The 20889-nt window shown below is 46.9% G+C and overlaps 1 protein-coding gene across 1 annotated transcript; it reads left to right on the forward strand.

The window, feature by feature from the left end:
- Positions 1 to 1953: 1953 nt before the first annotated feature.
- On the forward strand, positions 1954 to 2778 carry NEUROG2 (neurogenin 2). The gene has a single exon (XM_062199115.1). The coding sequence runs from the start codon at positions 1954 to 1956 to the stop codon at positions 2776 to 2778; it is 825 nt and encodes a 274-aa protein (XP_062055099.1).
- The last annotated feature ends 18111 nt before the right edge of the window (positions 2779 to 20889 follow it).

Below are 20889 nucleotides of genomic sequence, written 5' to 3' on the forward strand. Positions count from 1 at the left end.
CTCTTTTTTCTCTTTGAAAAGCGGCAGGATCGGGAGGACGGGCCCCATGTCCCTACAACGCCCCCCAGCGCGGAGCAGGGGTCACGGAGATGTCAGCGCAGCCCCCTAGCTGACGCGAGCCACCGCAGCGTCCGTCTTCGCGCTGCCACCCAGGCTAGGGGCCTTCTTACTGATCCCCCTCCCCCTCCTGAAACTGGGTTAATCCAAGGGGAAACCGGCGTGGGCCCAGGCCCGTAGTGTGCGGAGGGACTTCCTTCCAGCCCGAACGTAGGAGCTGCTTGCTCCTCCAAAAGCCCGTCAACGGCTGCCCCACCCGACCTCCTCTTCCACGAAGCCCCTCTATGAATCCTCAAGGTCCCGTCCCTTCTGTCTCCTACGTCAGTTTCTCGGGAACTCGAACACGCTCGCCCACGCAGTGCTCACAGCTCGCCACCCACGCCCCACACCTCTTGGCTCCGCTACCCGAATGAATGCATTTTTTAAAAAACCGTCTACTATTTGATACAGCCTCTAAGAGGCTTTGCCAAGGGACTCCCGCCCGGCATCACCACAGGGCTAACAGCTTTCCCCGGGATTCTGACCCCCATTAACTAATTCCTCGGCTCCCATCGCCCGGGAGCTGCGATGCCCGGGAGTGCGCGCGCCTGGACGGGGCGGGGGGGGGGGGGCGGGGAACTGCCGCGGCCGCGAGGACTGAGGCGGGGGCGGGAGCCGGGGGTCCCCCCCAATCCGCCCCTAGCGCCCGGGCCCCTAATGAGCTGCTGAAAGGGAGCGAGCTCCGGTGCGCGTGGCTCGCAGGCCTCCCGGAGTCCGGGGCGCCCTGATTGGCCAGCTGCGCCTCGCGACCTCCATTCATTAATAAATTAGCGGCACGCTCCAGCCGAGCGCGAGCCACCAATCACAATGGACAGCGGCGGCGACAACAGCCGCAGCTTGAGCCGCGGCCGCCGGCACGGCTTCGGCAGCTCGGGCCGCAGCCTGGCGCTCCAACACGAGCTTTAGAACCATTTTATGCTGATTAGATAAAGGGGGGACAGGGAGGCGGGGGGAGGAGGAGGAGGATGGATGGCCGGGCCAGGGGAGGGGAGGGGGGGGCGGTGAAGAAAGAGAAAGAAATGAATGATGATAATGCAATGAAAAGAATAAGCCCAGGGAGGGAGAAAGCGGGACAGAAGGGGGGCCGGGGCAGGGGGGCGAGGGGGCGGCGGCGGGGGTGTGTGTGTGGTGGGGGCCCGGGGGCAGATCTGATTGTTTTCCTGGTGGTATATAAGGGGTTTTAAGGAGAGTCGTGTGCCAGACACGCAGCCACTGAACCACAAGCAGCTTCGCTTTAACTGGAGTGCCTGGGAGTCGCGTGCCAGGAGCCGCACGGCCAAGGACTGACTGACAGACAGACACGCACCGCCACCACAACACACGAGACTCGGGCGGGCCGCCGCCGCCGCCGCCGGGCTCTTGGCAAAGTCGCAGGTCCGAGAGGTCCCCCCGCGGAGCCGCACCGCCGTAGCGCCAGGCCGGCTGCTTTCAGGAGGGGTCGAAGGACGCCGCGCCGCGCTCCCCGCTGCGCCAAAGTCACCTTTACGCGGAGGCGCATTCGGAGTGCGACGAAGTAAGTACCCACGCCGGGGCCCCCAGCTCGGCAGGCTGCTCCCCGCACGCAGTCGGAGCACGCCCGCACGCGCTGGCGGCGCCCAGGCGCCGAGGGCAGCGGTCCCTCACCCAGGGCTGGAGCTCAGCCGTCAGCGCCGCCCGCGGCGTGCGTGATCCTGGGGGCGCTCCTGACCTTGTAGAGCACTTGCCGGGTCCCCTCCTACAGCTCCCCAGCTACGGTGCCTTCGGAGCTGGACTTTGCGGGTGCGCGCGGGGGCACGCCCTGTCCCACGGAGAACGTAACTCCACGTCTGTATTTACATCTCATTTGCCTCTTCCTCCCCGCCTCATCTCTCCCGCAGCATGTTCGTCAAAACCGAGGCCTTGGAGTTTAAGGAGGAGGAGGACGTGCTGGTGCTGCTCGGCTCGGCGTCTCCGGCTTCGGCTGCCCTGACCCCGCTGTCGTCCAGCGCAGAAGAGGAAGAAGAGGAGGAGCCGGGCGCGGCGGGAGGGGCGCGGCGGCCGCGTGGGGCCGAGGCGGGACAGGGGGCGCGGGGCGGCTCGGCGGCGGGTGCAGGGGGCTGCCGGCCCGCGCGGCTGCTGGGGCTGGTACACGAGTGCAAGCGGCGTCCCTCCCGGGCGCGGGCTGTCTCCCGCGGCGCCAAAACGGCCGAGACGGTGCAGCGCATCAAGAAGACGCGCAGACTGAAGGCCAACAACCGCGAGCGCAACCGCATGCACAACCTCAATGCCGCGCTGGACGCGCTGCGCGAGGTGCTCCCCACGTTCCCCGAGGACGCCAAGCTAACCAAGATCGAGACCTTGCGCTTCGCCCACAACTACATCTGGGCGCTCACCGAGACCTTGCGCCTGGCCGATCACTGCGGAGGCGGTGGTGGCGGCGGCGGCCTGCCGGGGGCGCTCTTCTCCGAGGCTGTGCTGCTGAGCCCGGGAGGCGCTAGCGCCGCGCTGAGCTGCGGCGCCGACAGCCCGTCGCCCGCCTCCACGTGGAGTTGCACCAACAGCCCCGCGCCGTCCTCCGCCGCCTCCTCCAGCTCCACCTCCCCCTACAGCTGCACTTTATCGCCCGCCAGCCCGGCCGGGTCAGACCTGGACTACTGGCAGCCCCCACCTCCCGACAAGCACCGCTATGCGCCTCACCTCCCCATGGCCAGGGATTGTATCTAGAGCTGCCATCTCTACCCGCGCCGGGCCTTAAGGGCTCGCGTTGCTTGTCCCCCACCGAGTCCTCCTCCCCACCTCCCCTGCGTGCAGGCTCCACGCCCTGGAAGCCACCCCCCACCTCGCCTAGCGGTTGCGATCCTTGGTTATGGATCTCCTTCCTTCTGACGGGCTCCGGTTTAGTGAAGGGCCGAGGGAGCTTTGCCGTCAGAGGGTGGGGGTCTGGGGTTGGCGCCTGTTGAGACTGAAAATGCGCTGTGCAGAGAGGTGCTGGCGCACCTGCCCAGCGCGCGGCGGGCGGACGCCGCTCCCGGTTCTCTGCCACGCCGCCGCCGAGGACTGGGCTCTGGGCGTGTGAAGCTCCCAGGGGGAAGGCAACTGGTTCTTGTGATCTCTTCACCTTTGCTTCCACATAGAGATGTTAATATCGAGTAGAAAGAAACGTATCTTAGCATCTGAATGATTTCACCGGTAATAATATTATCCACAGATTTGCAATGGCTGGCATCTGCTTTCTTCCCATTGCTGTCTGCAGGCTGTGGGAATTTCACCTGTCAAACCAAACTTTCCCTCTCTGATGTGCACTTTGTTCTGCTTCCCATATTCGTCACAATGCCTATTGTCCCGTCTTTCTCTCTCCTTTCTCTTCACCATTTTGCCATCTGTCTCTTATGATTTATAAGGGGGGGAAGCTCGTTTTGTTAGAGGGCCAGGTTAGAAGTCATTGTATAATTTGTAGGCTTTGTAATGATTGAATACAAGCGTGGAAATTTAGGCTGAACTCTCTATCAAAAGGAGAAATGTGGAGAAAAAGGGAAAAATCAGGAGGGAGGATTGCTTCATGCATTATTTATCTCGACCTTTTAGGGAGAAGGAACTCCCCCATTCTTTTAAGAGATTAAAAATAAATCAACAGTCTGAAAACCTAAGCAGACACGGAGTATTATCTGGATCAGCCACACACGTGTTCCTTTCTATTTATTATAAAGAAAATTTTCATGGGAAAAGTATGTATTTTTTGTATATTCTACAGAGTTTATTCTAGTATGTATTTACATCTTGAAGAACAAGAAAATTGTTCTTGTGATTAAACTATAAATAAAGTATCTAATTTTCATAAGTGTTGGGTATTGTATTCTAATCTCTTGTTTCTGTAGTTATTAGATGCAGGAGGAGTTGTGTTTTCCTGAAATGATCCCAGTGTCAAATAGAGTCCTTGTATTTTGGAGGACTGTTTGTGTATATAATTTCACTAAGGAATAAGATTCAAGCCACTAGCACTGAAATAACTCTCAATAAAAACACACACTCCGTTGTAAAGAAATCAATTTCTAAGCAGACAAGCTGAGCAAAAAAAGGGGGGGGGCAGAAGAATTACAATGTCAATTAAGATATGACAAGCTCTAAAGTTCAGAAAACCTTGATTTTTAAAAAGTAGTAAAGTTGAAGTTTCTTGTGTAGAAATTCGGTTCTCACACTTAACTACTTTTGGCTTCATTTCCTATCTGTACATTAAAGGAACTAAACAGTGGTCTCTAAGAGCTAACCCTTCCAGCTATAACAATATTTGTGACACAACTATTTATAAATTCATTATTGGAAACTGAGTTTGCAGTAATATTTTAAAAAGCTAGCTCATTTGAAAAGCAAAATATTCAGAATGTGCTAGAAGTTTCAAAATCTGTAGTGGCGCTGTTTCCCCATCTTTATAGAATTAATTACATAGTCAAAACTTCTCCAAAGAGGAAGCAGAATGGTTCAATTTGCTCCACAATCTCCAAAGAAAAAATGAATGAACTTTTATTGACTTTTGGTCAAAAATGACCAGTGAAAGTTGATCACATTCTAGTTTTAAGCCTTTTGGGTAGACTGTCAATGAGAATGAAAGCTAAAAAAGATCAGGCTAGGTAAAGAAAAAAAGTGGGTTGTTCACACACACACACACACATCATAAATGTCATATCTGCTTCCTGTTTAGGCTAAATCTTCACTGCTCTGCATAAAACAATGATAATTTCTCCTGAGATGTCTATCTGAAATTCCTCCTCCCCCTCACCTTTTAGAACATATTTAGTTTTTCTTGTTTTTAATAACTCCATTTTTATCAAAGGAAGAACCAACCTGAGATTTTTTTATTAGTTTTCATAGCTGTACAAAAGGCAAAACTGTTGGAGATTCCGTCTAATGTAAAACTGTGTTACTCTCAGCTGCTCCTCAATTATTTGATGAAGCAAGAAAGTAAGATTTCTCTGGTGCATGTGCACATGCCTAGAAACACTAGAGTTAATGCATCTGGTGTGCAACAATCAAAGCCAACAAAGAAAAACAAATTGCAATGCAAGAGTCTGAAAATACTAGTTTTATTGTGAAATAGCATCTTGCTCTGATGATAATACTTGGGATACATTGTACTTCTTCTAGAAACTTGACAAAGAAATAGTTCAGGGAGCCAGAGTTGTGGCACAGTGCATTAAGACACAGGATACTATATCAGGTTGCCAGAGTCCCAGCTGCTCCACTTCTGATCCAGCTCCCTTCTTGTGTGCTAGGAAAGCAGCAGAAGATGGCCCAAGTACTTAGGCCTCTGCACCCGCATGGGAGACCCAGAAGAAGCTCCTGGCTCCTGGCTTCAGTCTGGCCTAGCCTGGGCCATTGCGGCCATTTGGGAGGTGAGCCAGCAGAGGAAACATCCCCTCCCCCTTCTCCATCACCCACCCCACCTTCCAAATAAAATAAAGAAATTAATGTTTAAAAAAAGAAAGAGTTCATGGAAAGAAACAGCTGCTTTTCCAAGACTATGAGAAACTCAATTGGTGAAGTGATCCCACGAAGAGGTGCCCCTAATGGCTTAGCTGGAGAGGCAGGAATGGGTAGCTTTGGGTAAAGGTAATCCAGATGACAACTTAACCCTCCACCTGGGAAGCAGCTGGTCATAGGGGGAGTGGGGGGGCTTCCTTCTACCTGCCACAGCCGCCACTCAGGATTTCCTTTCCCCATCTAGAGCACACCTTATTTCACAACAAATTGCTGCACTTTTATTATTATTATTTAATGGCGTCTATTACTTATTAAGAATGATGTTTCTGGGGCCAGCGCGGTGGCCTAGCAGGGAAAGCCCTACTTGCAGTGCCGGCATCCCATATGAGCGGGGGTTCGAGTTCCGGTTGCTCCACTCTGGATCCAGATCTCTGCTATGGCCTGGGAAAGCAGTGGAAGATGGCCCAAGTCCTTGAGCCTTGAGCCCCTGTACTTGCATGGGAGACCCGGAGGAAGCTCCCGGCTCCAAATCGGCGCATCTCCGGACATTGCGGCCATCTGGGGAGATGGAAGATTCATTTTCTCTCTCTCTATCTCTGCCTCTCTGTAACTCTGCCCTTAAAATAAACAAATACACCTTAAAAAAAGATAGAATGATGTTTCTTCCTGTCTCGCTTAGCTGGCCGTTCTTCTTCCCAACCCTGGCACCCTCCCCTGCCCAGTCGTCCCCTCGCGTCTCCTTGACGGGGTCGGAGCCGCTGCTTCTGCACTAGGGGACACAGTCGCTGTTCTGTTTTGCCCCTGTCCCGCCCCACATTGTGGCCACGCTGTGAGGAGCTGGGTAAGCCTGCATCACGCAGGCTGCGGGCCTCGGGACCACGCTTCTGTTTCTGGCGGCTGATGACAGACGTCTCAAACAATGCTGCGGAGATTTTCCTCCGGTGACAGAACCACACCGCCAGGGGCGCCAGATGGTTCCAGCGCGCCATCACCCCCCGCGCGGAGAGGCGTGAAGGTGGATCCTCTCTTCCTCTTTGGGGTGTCGCTTCCCCGGGCGCCGGGGTTCGGCGCTGGTTGTATTTACTTGTTCTGAAGTGTCCAGGCCTTGTGACAGCGCATACCAGATTCCAAGGGCATCCAAGGGCCAAGACGGGAGAGAACAATAGGAGAGAGGGACCCAGCCCGAGCCGCAGCTCAGGGGCTCCGCCGCACGTGGGCAAGAACCGGGTGGGCGCCCTCGGCGGCTGAGCCCTACCGTGCTCAGGCTGAAGCCAGGCCACTGGAAGGCTCCGGAGGCTTTGGCCCCAGATGGCCTTTCCCAGAGCCTGGTCTGATGACCCACGGAAGAGCGTCCAAGCCTAAGGCCGGCTTCAGCGACGCCCACCCGCCTGTCCGCCTGGGGTGGCGGGGCTCCCGGCTGGGGAAGGGCCAGGCAGACGAGGCCCAGAGCTGCTGCGCCCCCACCCGCTCGGTGCACCTCCTGCATTGCTCGGCCTTGGGCGGGTTGGCTTCTGGGCACCGACACCTGGAACCCGTTGAAAGAGTCTCCTCCTCCCGCTCAGCTAGCGCCTCCCCCAGCCGCTGCGGGCTCCCAGGCGAGCTTTGAATGTATTAATTAAATAAAGCGGGCAGCTCTTGAATCGCGCCAGTACAGGGCACTCCCGGGAGCGTGGAAGTCCTGGCCTCCGAATCCGCAGAAGAAATGTGTGAAAAGAAAATTAGTGAAATTGGGTTAGCCCAATAAAACGTGAGGGCTCCAGCACCCCTCCTCCCTTCCCGCTCCCCCAGCCCGGGGCTAGAAGGGCTATCTGGTCTGATCTATTGTTGCCCACCCTGGCAGGGGGTTCATTGTGTGATAAATAATTCCCCCTCAATTTTCTTTTATTCTTTAAAAAAAAAAAAAACCCGAGTATTTGCATAATCAGTGCTTTGAAGTGGCCAGAAATCCAGGGTTTGGTCTCCCCAAGTCTGCTATTGGTCGCGAAGCAACAAAGCTAAACGCAGATCTTTCTCTGCTCTGACAGTGTGTGGGGCAGACCGTCAGCAGCAGCGGCCTCCTTCTTAAAGGATCCACTTTAATGATTAAACTTAAGGAATGCCCAAAAGGCGGGGCTGGGGTGAGTGGGGGGTGACGGACGAGGGTTCTCAACCCCGTTGCACTTCTCCCTGTCCTCCAGGGCTCATTGTTCTCACAGTTTCTTTTCCAGGGCGCTGGGGGTGCGGGTTGGGGGTGCGCCGCCCGGTGTGGCTCCGAGCTGTGATCCGCAGGAGACCCTCGGAGAACCAGGGGCTAGGTCGGCAGCAACCGTCCTTCTCGTCCTGGACCTGTGTTTCTTCTCCAGGTTTATGCAATCGACATGGCCTTGGTCTTAGGGAAGACGCTGCAGCGGGTCGCTTTTTGGTCCCGGAGGGTGGAGGTTCCCAGCTTCGAGGCAGTTTCAGATGGTCCGGGACAAGGGAGAGGAGCAAAGAAATTCAGTCATCCGGAAAGCAGAATGCGAAAGCCAGCGTGGCGGGCGCAGTTCTTTCCCCGTGCAAGGTGGTATGAGTTGACAGCACCGTGTGGGAAAGGATCCTGATGGTGTGTGCACTCCAACAAATGACTCCCCCCACCACCCCGCCACCATAGGCGCGGGGGGGGGGGGCAGGGGAGGGAGGGTGAGGCTCTGCTCTCGCTCTCCTTGGCAGCTTCTCCAGCGGTTCAGGGAGCCAAGAGGGAAATGCCAACTTGGATTCCTGACTAAGGATACCAGGAGAAGGGCCAGACCTCCCTGAGCGCCCGCACGGGCGCCGGCTTGGCGCTCCAGCCCTGGCAGGTGTCACCTGCTGGAGGGGTGCTCGTGGTCTCCAGGATCAGAACGGGAAAGGAGCAGGACCCTCCAAGCACCCGCGAGTCAGGGGCTCCTCCCTAGCACGCACTCACCGAGATGACGGGGGAGGGGGGGGGGAGCATATTTCAGGACTCCCATTAGCTTTTGGATGCAAATCTCCAGTCAGCAGTCTCATCGATTCTCTTTCTACTTATTTATCACTCTCTTTCCCTCTCCAAGCCTGTAGCACCTTTCTTACAAAACAGAAGTGGTGTGTTTCTGAAGGAATAAAAAGGATCCGGGTTTTACAGTTCTTTCCAATGGAAACGTACTTTGAGGTTCAGTGTTGGGGACTGTGTTGCAGATTCATGTGGCTTGGCAGATATAAGACTGCATGTTAAATTTCGGGGCTGTAAGAAATTGGGAGGTGATAAGTTAAGGTTACCTCCAGGGACACATCTCCAAGAGAAGGCAGTTTGGACTGTAGCTGACCTAGAAAAGATCCCATAGAGGCTGTGTCCCTTCTGATGGGTCTTAATGAACTTTGGACAACCGGAAGCGTCACCAATGGCTTTCTCCATTTCTCCTTCTTGTCTAATGATTCCATCATCACCTTTCATTTGTCCATCTGCACTCAGATTTTCACTTCCACTTTCCTCCCTTCGGCTTTATAGCTTGAGGCATTCCTGGAAACATTAAATGATGGAGCAAGGAACCAGGGCTTCTTGCCCATTTTATTTTTTTGTGGAAACAAATAAAAGTGCTGAAGTCCCTGCAAAAATCGAAATGGAGAGAACTGGGGACTGGTTTCCATGGCAGCAGCTTGCAATAAAGCCTAATTCCATGCAACAAAGAGGTCATCTTCCTTTTCAAACGTGTTTATGATCCCTTTGTGTATTGTATTTTGGCATAAAAGCTCCACTGCACTTTCAGAGCTCCACGGGCAGCTCTGTGACTCTCAAGGGGGTTTATTGCCTCCTTGGCATAAGAATAGCCAAAAGAAGCCACACTAGTGCCAGTGTGACAGAAGAGTAAGGCCACAGGCTTGCCATTGCTTCCTCTCTCAAATACATCAATTTGCTGTGCACCAAAGCAATCAAAAATGAAGACTTATGGGATAATTTAAATTTAATTTGTTCCTCTCCCCCATCATCCTCTATCAACTGAATCATCACATGCAAACAAATATGAAATTGACTCAATGTAAGGATTAGGCTTAATTTATTTTCTTACCTCACTTTTCAGGTAATTTTGCCAAGAAATCAAGTGAGGTAAAAGCTTGAAGGCACCGGTGGGACTATCTGGAGGAATACGTAGCCACACATTTTAGATACTGCTTAGAGCATGATACAAACTTTAATCAAACCTATCCATCCTCCTAATATTTTGTTTAACTGTCAAAATCACCATAACAACAGCTTAGAAGCAGATAAAGAAGAATACAATTTTGCTAGTAGAGCAGTAGGACAACTCAAAAGTTTCAAGTTCAAATCCAGTGTTTCTCCTGAATCAGCAGAGAATGATTTCAGACCATGTCTATGTGACAATGGACAAGTGCACAGGCAAACATTTCTAGTAGACTTCTTTCTTTTTTGTTGTTTGTTTTTGTTATTTTTTACTCACTCGAGACCACACACACACACACACACACAGAGATTGGGATCTCTCATCCGCAGGTTCAAATGCCCACAACAGCCAGGGCTGGACTGGGCCAAAGCCAAGAGTCTGGAACTCGATCCAGGTCTTTCACAAAGGTAGCAAGAACCCAACTACTTGAGTCCATCATCTGCTGCCCCTGGGTGTTCATCAGCAGGAAGCTGTAATCAAAGGCAGAGGCAGGACTGAACAGACACTCAAATATGAGATTCAGACATTCCGAGTGACATCTTAATCACTGTGACAAATGCCTGCCCCTCCAGTAGAGTTCTTGATGGCATCTGCAATGGAAGCTCTCTTCATTTTCAGGACATCTGGGGACTCCAGCTTATATCTTCAGTTTGGGAAGTATCAGAAAGAGTGTAATGGAGAATGAGCTTTATTTTTCTGAGAGTAATTAATTTTTAAAAAAGGATTTTTAAATTTTTAAAAAAGATTTATTTTATTTATTTATAAGTCAGAATTACAGGGAGGAGAGAGAGAGAGAGAGAGAGAGAGAGAGAGAAAGAAAATATGAATCTTCCATCAGCAGGTACACTGCCCAAATGGCTACAATGACCAGAACTGAGCCAAGTCAAAGCCAGGAGCCAGGAGCTTCTTCAAGGTCTCCCACACAGGTGCAGGGGTCCAAGAACTTGGGCATCTTCCGCTGCTTTCCCAGGCACATTAACAGGGAGCTGGATCGGAAGTGGAGTATCTGGGTCTCGAAAAGATGCCATGTGGGATGCCAGCAGTGCAGGCTGGGGCATTAACCTGCTGCACCACAGCGCCGACCCCATATAGCTATTCTTTATCTGTCTTCGTAAGATAAACCAAAGTTCAATGTTCTTTATTAGCATCTGTTTCCTACTCCAGTAAGTGAGTGAAAGCCTCTTCAGAGTCGTTTAGCCTCTGATGTTTTCAGACAATTGCTAAGGGACTAGAAGATATTTATAAACATTGGGCTTCTTTTTGTATTCATGGAACAATTTCAAATTCTAGAAATTTTGCTAGAAGATAGGAAGAGATTAGGCATTTCAAAATAATATTTGTATGTCTATAATTTTGTGATGACTACAGACTCTGGAAAAATTGTTGCTGCTATTAATACATATCATTCTGTTAGTATTGGTTTTTTGATATAAATATACATATATACATAAATATAATTGAATTTTTGGAAACTTTAGCTATGCTGTCAACTTTGGGAAAAGTACCACAATTTACCATGTTGAGTTGGCACTGTACAGAAATTAATAGCCATATTGGTCTAAAATGTTAAAGACTTTTTTTTTCCATTTGTACAGGGGTAACACACTATATTAAGTATGTAGGGCCTTATCTATGTGGGTTTCATTACAGAACTAATAAAGTACTCTCTAAATAATGAAAAAGGTAATACTTGTGGCAGGTATTTGGTGAGGCAGTTGAGACAATGCTTGGGACACCTGCACCCTATGTCAGGGTACCTGGGTTTGAGTCCCAGCTTCACTCCTAATTCCATATTCCTGCTGATGCACACCCTGGTAGGCAGCAGGGGGTAGTTCAAGTAGTTGGGTTCTTGCTACTCATGTGGAATTCTGGGCTCCTGGCTTTGGCCTGGCTCAGCGCTGTTTGTTGCAGGCATATGGGGAGTGAACCAGTAGATAGAGGCTCTTTCTCTATCTCTGTCCCTGTGTCTGTTTTTCTCTCTGCCTTTCAAATAAAATGAAAATAAACAACACATGAAATTTAAAACAACACCAACATTAGGCAGGGCAGCAATGATTACATCATCAGGTTCTTACCATAGCTCACAGAATCATACATAGCATTTGTAGTTTTCAGACAATAGTTCTGCAGCCCCATATCACTGTCTGAGTAGAATTATCTCTTGCCCCAACAGTGCTCTCTCACACACTGGGCAGCATTCTTATGCATTCCAGAAAACAGGATTTCTTTGGTACTGTCGTGAGACTCTTCTTTAAATCCCACTATTTCATTGCATGACGTTCATTCCACACATTGGGTCTGACAATGCAGTGCCTGCTGGATACTGTGCAGGACCTCTTAATCTTTTTTTTTTTTTTTTTTTTTTTTTTTTACAGGCAGAGTGGATAGTGAGAGAGAAGAAACAGAGAGAAAGGTCTTCCTTTTTGCCGTTGGTTCACCCTCCAATGGCCGCTGCGGCCAGCGCATCAAACTGATCCAAAGCCAGGAGCCAGGTACTTCTCCTGGTCTCCCATGCGGGTGCAGGGCCCAAGCACTTGGGCCATCCTCCACTGCCTTCCCGGGCCACAGCAGAGAGCTGGCCTGGAAGAGGAGCAACCGGGATAGAATTTGGCGCCCCAACCGGGACTAGAACCCGGTGTGCCGGCACCGCAAGGCGGAGGATTAGCCTGTTAAGCCACGGCGCCGGCCAGGACCTCTTAATCTTCACCAATACCTGAATTTCTAACCTTTCTGGGCCTGCTCAGAATCATTACAATGGCCTCAGAGTGGGACCCCCTCTCTGGTCTCTGTCTTCCTCTTGTCTTGTGACAATGAGGCCAAAACATCAAAGCCAGTTGGGCTTCTGGGTCCTCATGCATCGTCTAAACCCACTGTAGTTGTTGTATAAGGGAGAAAAGATTGGTAAGGTAAGCCACTGTGTTTTGAGGGGTTGTTTGTTATTGCATAATAACTTTGCCTACCATGACTAATGCGGCTGCATACTTATTTGAGGTGTGCATAACATATTTGTAGGGAAAAGTCTTACACACTAACGCTTGCCTACCTCTGAAGTGTTAGAAAATTCTGTTATAAATGATTTTTATTTTTATGTGGAACTACTGATAAAGCCTTTGATGTCTTAAAATCTGTAGTATCTGAAAAATAATTTTAAAAAACCCATCTTAACCATCTTAAGTGAACAATTCAGTGATATCAAGTATATTCCCATCGTTGTGCAACAGATTGGCAGAACTTGTTCATACAATGGATGGATGATCTTTCTCTGTCCCTCTCTCACTCTGTCTGTGTGCCATCCAAATAAATAAAACAATCAATTAAAAAAGTAAAAGCAAAACTGAAACCCTATACCTACTAAACAGTAGCTCCCTATTACCTCCCCTCCCCCCTGGTAACTACTATTCTACTCTTGGTTTCTATGAATTTGATTGCTTTAGGTAATCATATAATACAAGCCATTTTTAATTAAAGTATGTCTCCATTTTTCCTTATTTCATTTTAATAAACTTGAATTTTAATTCTCCACAGTACTGACGTAAAAGTAAGCATGTATGTAGTTCTATCATTCCCTTCTGCTACCTCATGGGAAACAGTTACCAATATGGAGCGGTACACCCCCATCTGAAATGCTGTTGCCTGATTGGGGACAGTTTTGCAGAAGGGCATACATTTTCTGGGTACCTGCCCCTCTTAAAGGAATCCATCCACTTACCACAGAACCTTAGTTTTGCCTTCTTCCCAAAATGGGCCTGTGGTAGCTCAGGAGGCCTGGAAGCCAGTTTGAAGAGCAGATTGACCTCAGGGATGAAACATGCTATAATCATGTCATTTTGTCCTGTTCCACCCATGCTTAAGGGCGAAAGCATAATCCACATTAAGCTGGAGTCCTACAATTGACTTATTGACTCGGAGTGCGTGATCAAGTCTTGTCTTCACTCTGGGGGAAGCCCGAGCACTGGGTGGAGACAAGAGGCTGTCCCCGGTTGCAATCCTTTCTGTGACTGTGGCTATATGATCAAGAGTGAGTCTCTTAGCCAGCGAGGCCTGAGGTTAGACCAAATCCTGACGCTTTGAATAGATATTTACAAAGTCTCTTCTAACTCTGATTTTCAACGATTTTATACACTACAATAGTTTTGCTTCCAGAAGCATGTTTGAACAAAACCTAATGTCTTGATATTATTTTCAGGAAGATTTCAGTTTTCAAAGACCCCACATTGTTTTTAAAAGAACATGGAGAAGCCAACTGTTAAGTTGCTTCTTGTCTTTAAAAACAAAACTGGAAGCTTCAGGAAAGCCATGAAAATGTCCCTCAAGCTGAGCTAATATTTAACACTGACAGCGAAGACAGCTATGTGCCTTGGATTCAATTTTGTTTTCCATTCAGCATTTCCACCAAATAGAGGTCAATGATTTTAAGTGGGGGAGGAAAAGCAAATCTTTCAAAAAGATTTCTCTCTTTTAAGCTGCGTCCAGGCAGGGGACAGTGATCTGTTTTATTCAGACACTCATATGCTTTCATCCGCCTCCCTTCTTTCTGATTTTTAAAGGTGTCTCTTGATTTGGGCATCATGGATGTATAAACACATCACACAGCAATTTAAAATTGTTTTTTTGGGAGGAAAACAGATTAAGCCTCAGCTCCCCATGAATAGCTCTGCTCTCTTTTTTAATAAAGAAGAGTTAGATTGGACCAGTGCCGATGGCATATTTACCTCCAAGAGCTAAAAAAAAAAAAAAAAAAAAAAAGTTAATTACTGCTTGGAGCAAGTTAGTCTGGCTGTCCTGAGCTGTCTTTTATTAGTTGTCCCCTTCATTAGTTTCCCTCACTGGATTTGCTGCTAATAGTTGCCTGGTCCCAGTCAGCTCAAAGCTGCATCTGTGCCATTGAGCATAAGAGTAGGAGCCTGGCCAAAGTGAGGTGTGGGGGTGGGGTGGGGTGGCAGTGGTGGGGGGGAGGGTTGACATGGGGAGAGGGAGACGCTATTTACAAATCAGCTCTTATTAACGTGATGATCCCGTGCGCTACAGAGACGAGAGGACGCCACAGAGCAGAGCTGCTGGGCATCGGAGAGGCAGCGAAGCCTGCAGGAGCCGCCATCAAGCATGGGTTCCTGGTTTTTAATTCACTCCCGTGCTGGTGTTCTTTTGCCCTCCACCTAGAGTAATACTGTCTTTTTCAAAGACAGGGTGAGGTGTGCTACTCCATCTCTGAATCCCATAAGAACTTGCCCGAATATTGGTCTTTTAGTAAGGAGGTTTGATGTTCTCCACATGATACAGATACTTCGAAAGATCCAAGTCCAGAATGATCTTTTTTTATGTGTAAATTGCTTATTTTTAGACATTAATTCACTTAAATACAGTGTATTGAATGCACACACAATTTTTATCCTTTTTCCAATTATAATGTACATTGCTTTTTAAAAGATAGTTGAGATAGGCCAGCCCTGTGGTGTAGTGGGTAAAACCACCTCCTGAATTGCCGGCACCCCATTTGGGATTCAAGACCCAGCTGCTCCACTTCCAATCCAGCTCTCTGCTATGGCCTGGGAAAGCAGTGGAAGATGGGACCCTGCACCCACGTGGGAGACCTGGAAGAAGCTCCAGGAAGAGTTCCGGCAGTTGCGGCCACCATCTCAGGAGCGAACCAGTGGATAGAGGACTTCTCTCTTTCTGCCTCTGCCTCTGTCTCTCTGTAGCTCTGCCTTTCAAATAAACAAATAAATCTTTTTAAATAAAAGAACATAGTTGGGGCCAGTACTGTGCTGTAGTGGGTAAAGCCACTGCCTGCAGTGCCAGCATCCCATATGGGCGCTAGTTCAAGTCCTGGCAGTTCTACTTCTGATTCAGCTCTCTGCTATGGCCTGGGAAAGCAGTAGAAGATGTCCCAAGTTCTTGGGCCCCTGCACCCAGGTGGAAGACCTGGAGGAAGCTCCTGGCTCCTGGCTTCAGATCGGTGCAGCTCTTGCCATTGCTGCCAACTGGGGAGGGAACCAGCAGATGGAAGATCTCTCTCTGCCTCTCTCTCTGCCTCTCTCTCTCTGTATAACTCTTTCAAATAAATAAATAAATCTTTAAAAAAAAGAACATAGTTGAGAGTTTATTTATTTATTTTAAAAATTTATTTACTTATTTTTATCCACTTGAAACAAAGAGAGAGAGGTGGGGATAGTTTGGTGGCGAGTGACTCTCTCATCCTCTGATTTACTCCACAACAGCCAGGACTGGACCAGGCTGAAGTCATGAGCAAGGAACTCCATCCAGGCCTCCCACATATGTGGCAGGAACTAAAGGGAGCCATCATCCCCTATCTTACCGGGTGCATTAGCAGGAAGCTGTAGTAGGAAGCAGTGCCTCGAGGCATCTTAACTGCTGTGCCAAACCCTTGCCCCTATGCATTACTTTAAAAATACTCTACTATCTTTAATTTCTCACACTTATTACCAACAAGAATACCATCTGAATTAGTTTGCTTACATTGTCTCTCCCGATTAGAATACAAACTGCAGGAGAACATGTGTGCTTCTGAGTGTGGGGGTATGTGTTCCGTGTTCAGTGCTGCTATGTCTGGCTCTATGATGTGCTCCCACACAATGGAAACTCAATAAATATTTGGGTTAGTGTTGAGGAAAGAAAGGATGTTTTGTAGACAAAGAATAGTTGCCTGTAAGTTTCTGTTTGTGTGCTATGATTTGGATGTGGGTTGTTCCCAATAGGTTCATGTGCTGGAAGCCTAGTTCCCAGCGTGGGGGAGTTGACAAGTGGTGGAACTTTTAACAGGTTGGGGCTAGTGGAAGGTTATAACAGACTAATGCCCACAATGGTGCCTGTCTCACAGGACTGCAAGAGGTCTAGAGGACCATAAGACGAGGCCATCCCTTGTACTTGGCTTCTTTTGCACATGTCCAACTCTGCTGTTTCTCTAGGCTATTTGAACTTTGCAGCAACAGAAACTGGGAGCCAAATAAACCTCTTGTCCTTATCCATTACCCAGTGATAAGTGTTCTGTTATAGCAGCCCAAAGCAGACTAAGATACATACAGACTCCTTAGGACACATCTCACTGTCCCCCCCCTCCCCTTTTCTCTATAACCTTCAATAATGCAAAGTAGTTGCCTCAAGTGTCAACCCCTTTCCTAGTTCCTTCAGACATACATGTTATCCTGGATGGGGCTACCTTAAATGACACTTTTTCTTCTTCATACAGTAGTTCATTTTTTTTTCTAGAAAATGTGTTTATTTAAAGGCAGAGTGACAGAGATATAAAGAGAAAGAGATCTTCCATCCCCTGGTTCACTTCTTAGTTGGCCACAACAACAAGGTCTGGGCCACGCTGGAGCTAGGAGCCAGGAACTCCATGCAGGTCTTCCATGTGGGTGGTAGGGGCCCAAGCACTTGGACCATCACCCACTGCTTCTCCAGGAACATTAGCAGGGAGTTGGAGCATCTAGGATCCAAAAAGGCACTCTGATATGGGATGCCAATTTTGCAACTGGTGGCTGTACCCACTATGCCTCAACACCAGCCCCAGTAGTTCATGTTTTTAAGCTGTATCCACATTCTTCCAAAACTGAGAAAAGCATATTTTCAATAATTCTATGAATTAGTGGAAATTAGGGGCTCAGAATATATTCTATTTAAACACACTTACATGAATGGATTAAGAGGCAATAGTAACATTGTAATATATTTTAGATTCCATCCACATTGCTTTATCAAAAAAATAGATAAAAATCAAATTTGAATATTCTGAGTATTCTATGCCTAAATTTTATTTATTTATTTATTTATTTATTTTTAAACTTGTATTTAATGAATATAAATTTCCAAAGTACAGCTTATGGATGACAATGGCTTCCCCCCCCATAACTTCCCTCCCACCCGCAACCCTCCCCTTTCCCACTCCCTCTCCCCTTCCATTCACATCAAGATTCATTTTCAATTCTCTTTATATACAGAAGATCAGTTTAATATATATTAAATAAAGATTTCAACAGTTTGCACCCACATAGCAACATAAAGTGAAAAATACTGATGGAGCATTAAATCACAATGTACAGCACATTAAGGACAGAGATCCTACATGATATTTTTAAAAAATTGATTAATTTTCTATGCAATTTCCAATTTAAAACCAAGTTTTTTTTTTCATTTTCAATTATCTTTATATACAGAAGATTGATTCAGTATATACTAAGTAAAGATTTCATCAGTTTGCACCCACGCAGAAACACAAAGTGTAAAAATACTGTTTCAGTACTAGTTATAGCATCACTTCACATTGGACAACACATTAAGGACAGATCCCACATGAGACGTAAGTACACAGTGATTCCTGTTGCTGATTTAACAATTTGACACTCTTGTTTATGGCGTCAGTAATCTCCCTAGGCTCTAGTCATGAGTTGCCAAGGCTATGGAAACCTTTAGGGTTTGCCGACTTCGATCTTATTCCAATAGGGTCTTAGTCAAAGTGGAAGTTCTCTCCTCCCTTCAGAGAAAGGTACCTCCTTCTTTGATGGCCCCGTTCTTTCCACTGGGATCTCACTTGCAGAGATCTTTCATTTAGGCCTTCTTTTTTTTTTCCTGAGTGTCTTGGATTTCCATGCCTAAAATACTCTCATGGGCTCTTCAGCCAGATCTGAATGCCTTAAGGGCTGATTCTGAGGCCAGAGTGCTATTTAGGACATCTGACATTCTATGAGTCTGCTGTGTGTCCTGCTTCCCATGATGTATCGTTCTCTCCCTTTTTGATTCTATCAGTTAGTATTAGCAGACACTAGTCTTGTTTGTGTGATCCCTTTGACTCTTAGACCTATCAGTGTGATCAATTGTGAACTGAAGTTGATCACTTGGACTAGTGAGATGGCATTGGTACATGCCACCTTGATGGGATTGTATTGGAATCCCCTGGCACATTTCTAACTCCACCATTTGGGACAAGTCCGATTGAGTATGCCCCAAATTGTACATCTTCTCCCTCTCTTTTTCCCACTCTTATATTTAACAGGGATCACTTTTCAGTTAAAATTTAAACACCTAAGAATAATTGTATGTTAATTACAGAGTTCAAACAATAGTACTAGAACAAAAAAATACTATAATGGATAAAGTATTGCATTGTACATCAACAGTCAGGACAAGAGCTGATCAAGTCACTGTTTCTCATAGTGTCCAATTCACTTCGTGCGTCGATGAAGAATGCTAGCTGTGAGAATTAATGTGAATTGCAGGACACATTGATCATCGACACTTCGAACGCACTTGCGGCCCCGGGTTCCTGCCGGGGCTACGCCTGTCTGAACCTCACCCGACGATCAAACGCCCCCGGGTGGGTGCCTCGCGCGGGTTGTGGCGCGTCTATGCCTAAATTTATGAGTCAATTGGCTTGGATTCAAATTCCACTTCTAAAACTTAAGCAATGTTGCCTTCAGCACTTTAATTTTTTCCTGATTTCTCTATTTATAAGGAGAGATAAGTGAGCTAACACATGTAAAGTATGTGGCACACAGTCCACTGATCCTAATAAGTGGTTGCTATTGTTACTATAATCTTAAATAGATGAGTATGTCATGTACATGGTATTTTAAGTGTAAAAATTGTGGAGTATTTAGACCTTTAAATCTAAAGATGATGTCAAGTTTATTAAAGTATTTTAGGAAAATTCAGATGAGCAATAATCTAGAATAATTATACCTTGTTTTGAAAATTCCCTCCAAAGTTCATGTGTTTGAAACTCCCTGAATTCCTATGTTAATGATTTTTGGAGGTGGAGCCCATGGGAGGTAATTAGAATGAGGAGGAGTCATGGGAGTGGGATGATGGTATTAGCTGCTTTATGTGAAGAGGAAGGGAGGCCTGAGCTAGCAAGCTTGCCCTGTTTCACCATGCAGTGCCCCTGCCTTGTTGTGACGCAGCAGGAAGGTCCTGACCATATGCTGGTACCTTGCTCTGGACTTCCTGCCTCTAAAACTGTGAGCCAATTAAACTTGTTTTCTTTATAAATCACCTAGTCAATGGTACTCTATTAAACCAACAGCAACTAGACTAAGGCAAATTGTTAACTACCATCAAATTTGATGTTAGTGCTTTTTTCATTGTTCAACACTGAGTACACATTGCTTTTTTACTGTAGTGAAATACACACAAGACAAGGTTCACCATTTTAACCTGTTTTAAGAACAATTCAGTGGCATCATGTATACTTACAGTGTTGTGCAGTTATCACTACTATCCACTTCCAGAACTGTTTGTCATCCCAAACAGAAACTTGATATCCACTAAACAATGCCTCCCCATTCCCTCCAGTCCCCAGCTCCTAAAAATGGAGATATTTTACTTTCTGTCTCTATGAACTTGCCTATTATAGGTGGCTCACTTAAATGGAATTACACAATAGGTTTCATTTTATGCCTGGTTTATTTCACTTAACATGGTACCATAAAGCTTCATCCATGTTGTAGCATTTTTCAGAATTTTGTTCCTTTTAAAGATGAGTAATATCCCATTGTAAGAGTATCCTATGTTCTGCTTTTCTGTTTCTCTGTTGATAAAAACACATATTGCTATTCAAATAGGAAAATATTTTTAACTAAATGCAGTAAAATTATTGCCCCAAAGTAAGATTGTCACGAAATTTAAATAATGTGACTTATTTATCCTTTGAAAAGTATGTTATTTGAATATTATAATTATTTTAGCAAATGTTTCTTTAAATTCAGTGGGAACTCTCACTCTTTCAAGGTTTTAAAGGAAAACCAGAAAGATGTGGTACCTAGTTTCTCACCTCTCTGCATCTAGGTCTTCCAGGTCTTCCATCATTGTAAATGGTTGGGGTTTCTTAACAATGGTTTGGAACTAACTTCTCTTAGATGAGTTGATTGGGACACAGGACCAAGTCATCCTTACACCAATGTTAATGATTTTCTTTTATAGAAAGACACATTCCTTGTAATTTGTATCTTAAGACTAAGCACCCATTGACTTTTCTCAAAATCAATAAATAGGTAGCAAACAATATATTAGTGGAAATCTTAGAATCAATCATTTAGGTTTATAAACAAACTTTTATTTAACATTTTTATTTTATTTTATTTTAAAGGTTTCTTTTATTTATTTGAAAGGCACTTTTTGTATTTTTGTGTACTTGTTGCATGTAGCAGTGATTTGAGTGCACATACAATGTAGTCACACTTTCTATTAG

The sequence above is a fragment of the Lepus europaeus genome, chromosome 8 (genome assembly GCF_033115175.1).
Source record: "Lepus europaeus isolate LE1 chromosome 8, mLepTim1.pri, whole genome shotgun sequence".
NCBI classification, from domain to species: domain Eukaryota; kingdom Metazoa; phylum Chordata; class Mammalia; order Lagomorpha; family Leporidae; genus Lepus; species Lepus europaeus.

Excerpts from the sequence above, each read along its gene's own strand:
- NEUROG2 (XM_062199115.1), top strand. The coding sequence starts at position 1,954 with ATGTTCGTCAAAACCGAGGCCTTGGAGTTTAAGGAGGAGGAGGACGTG.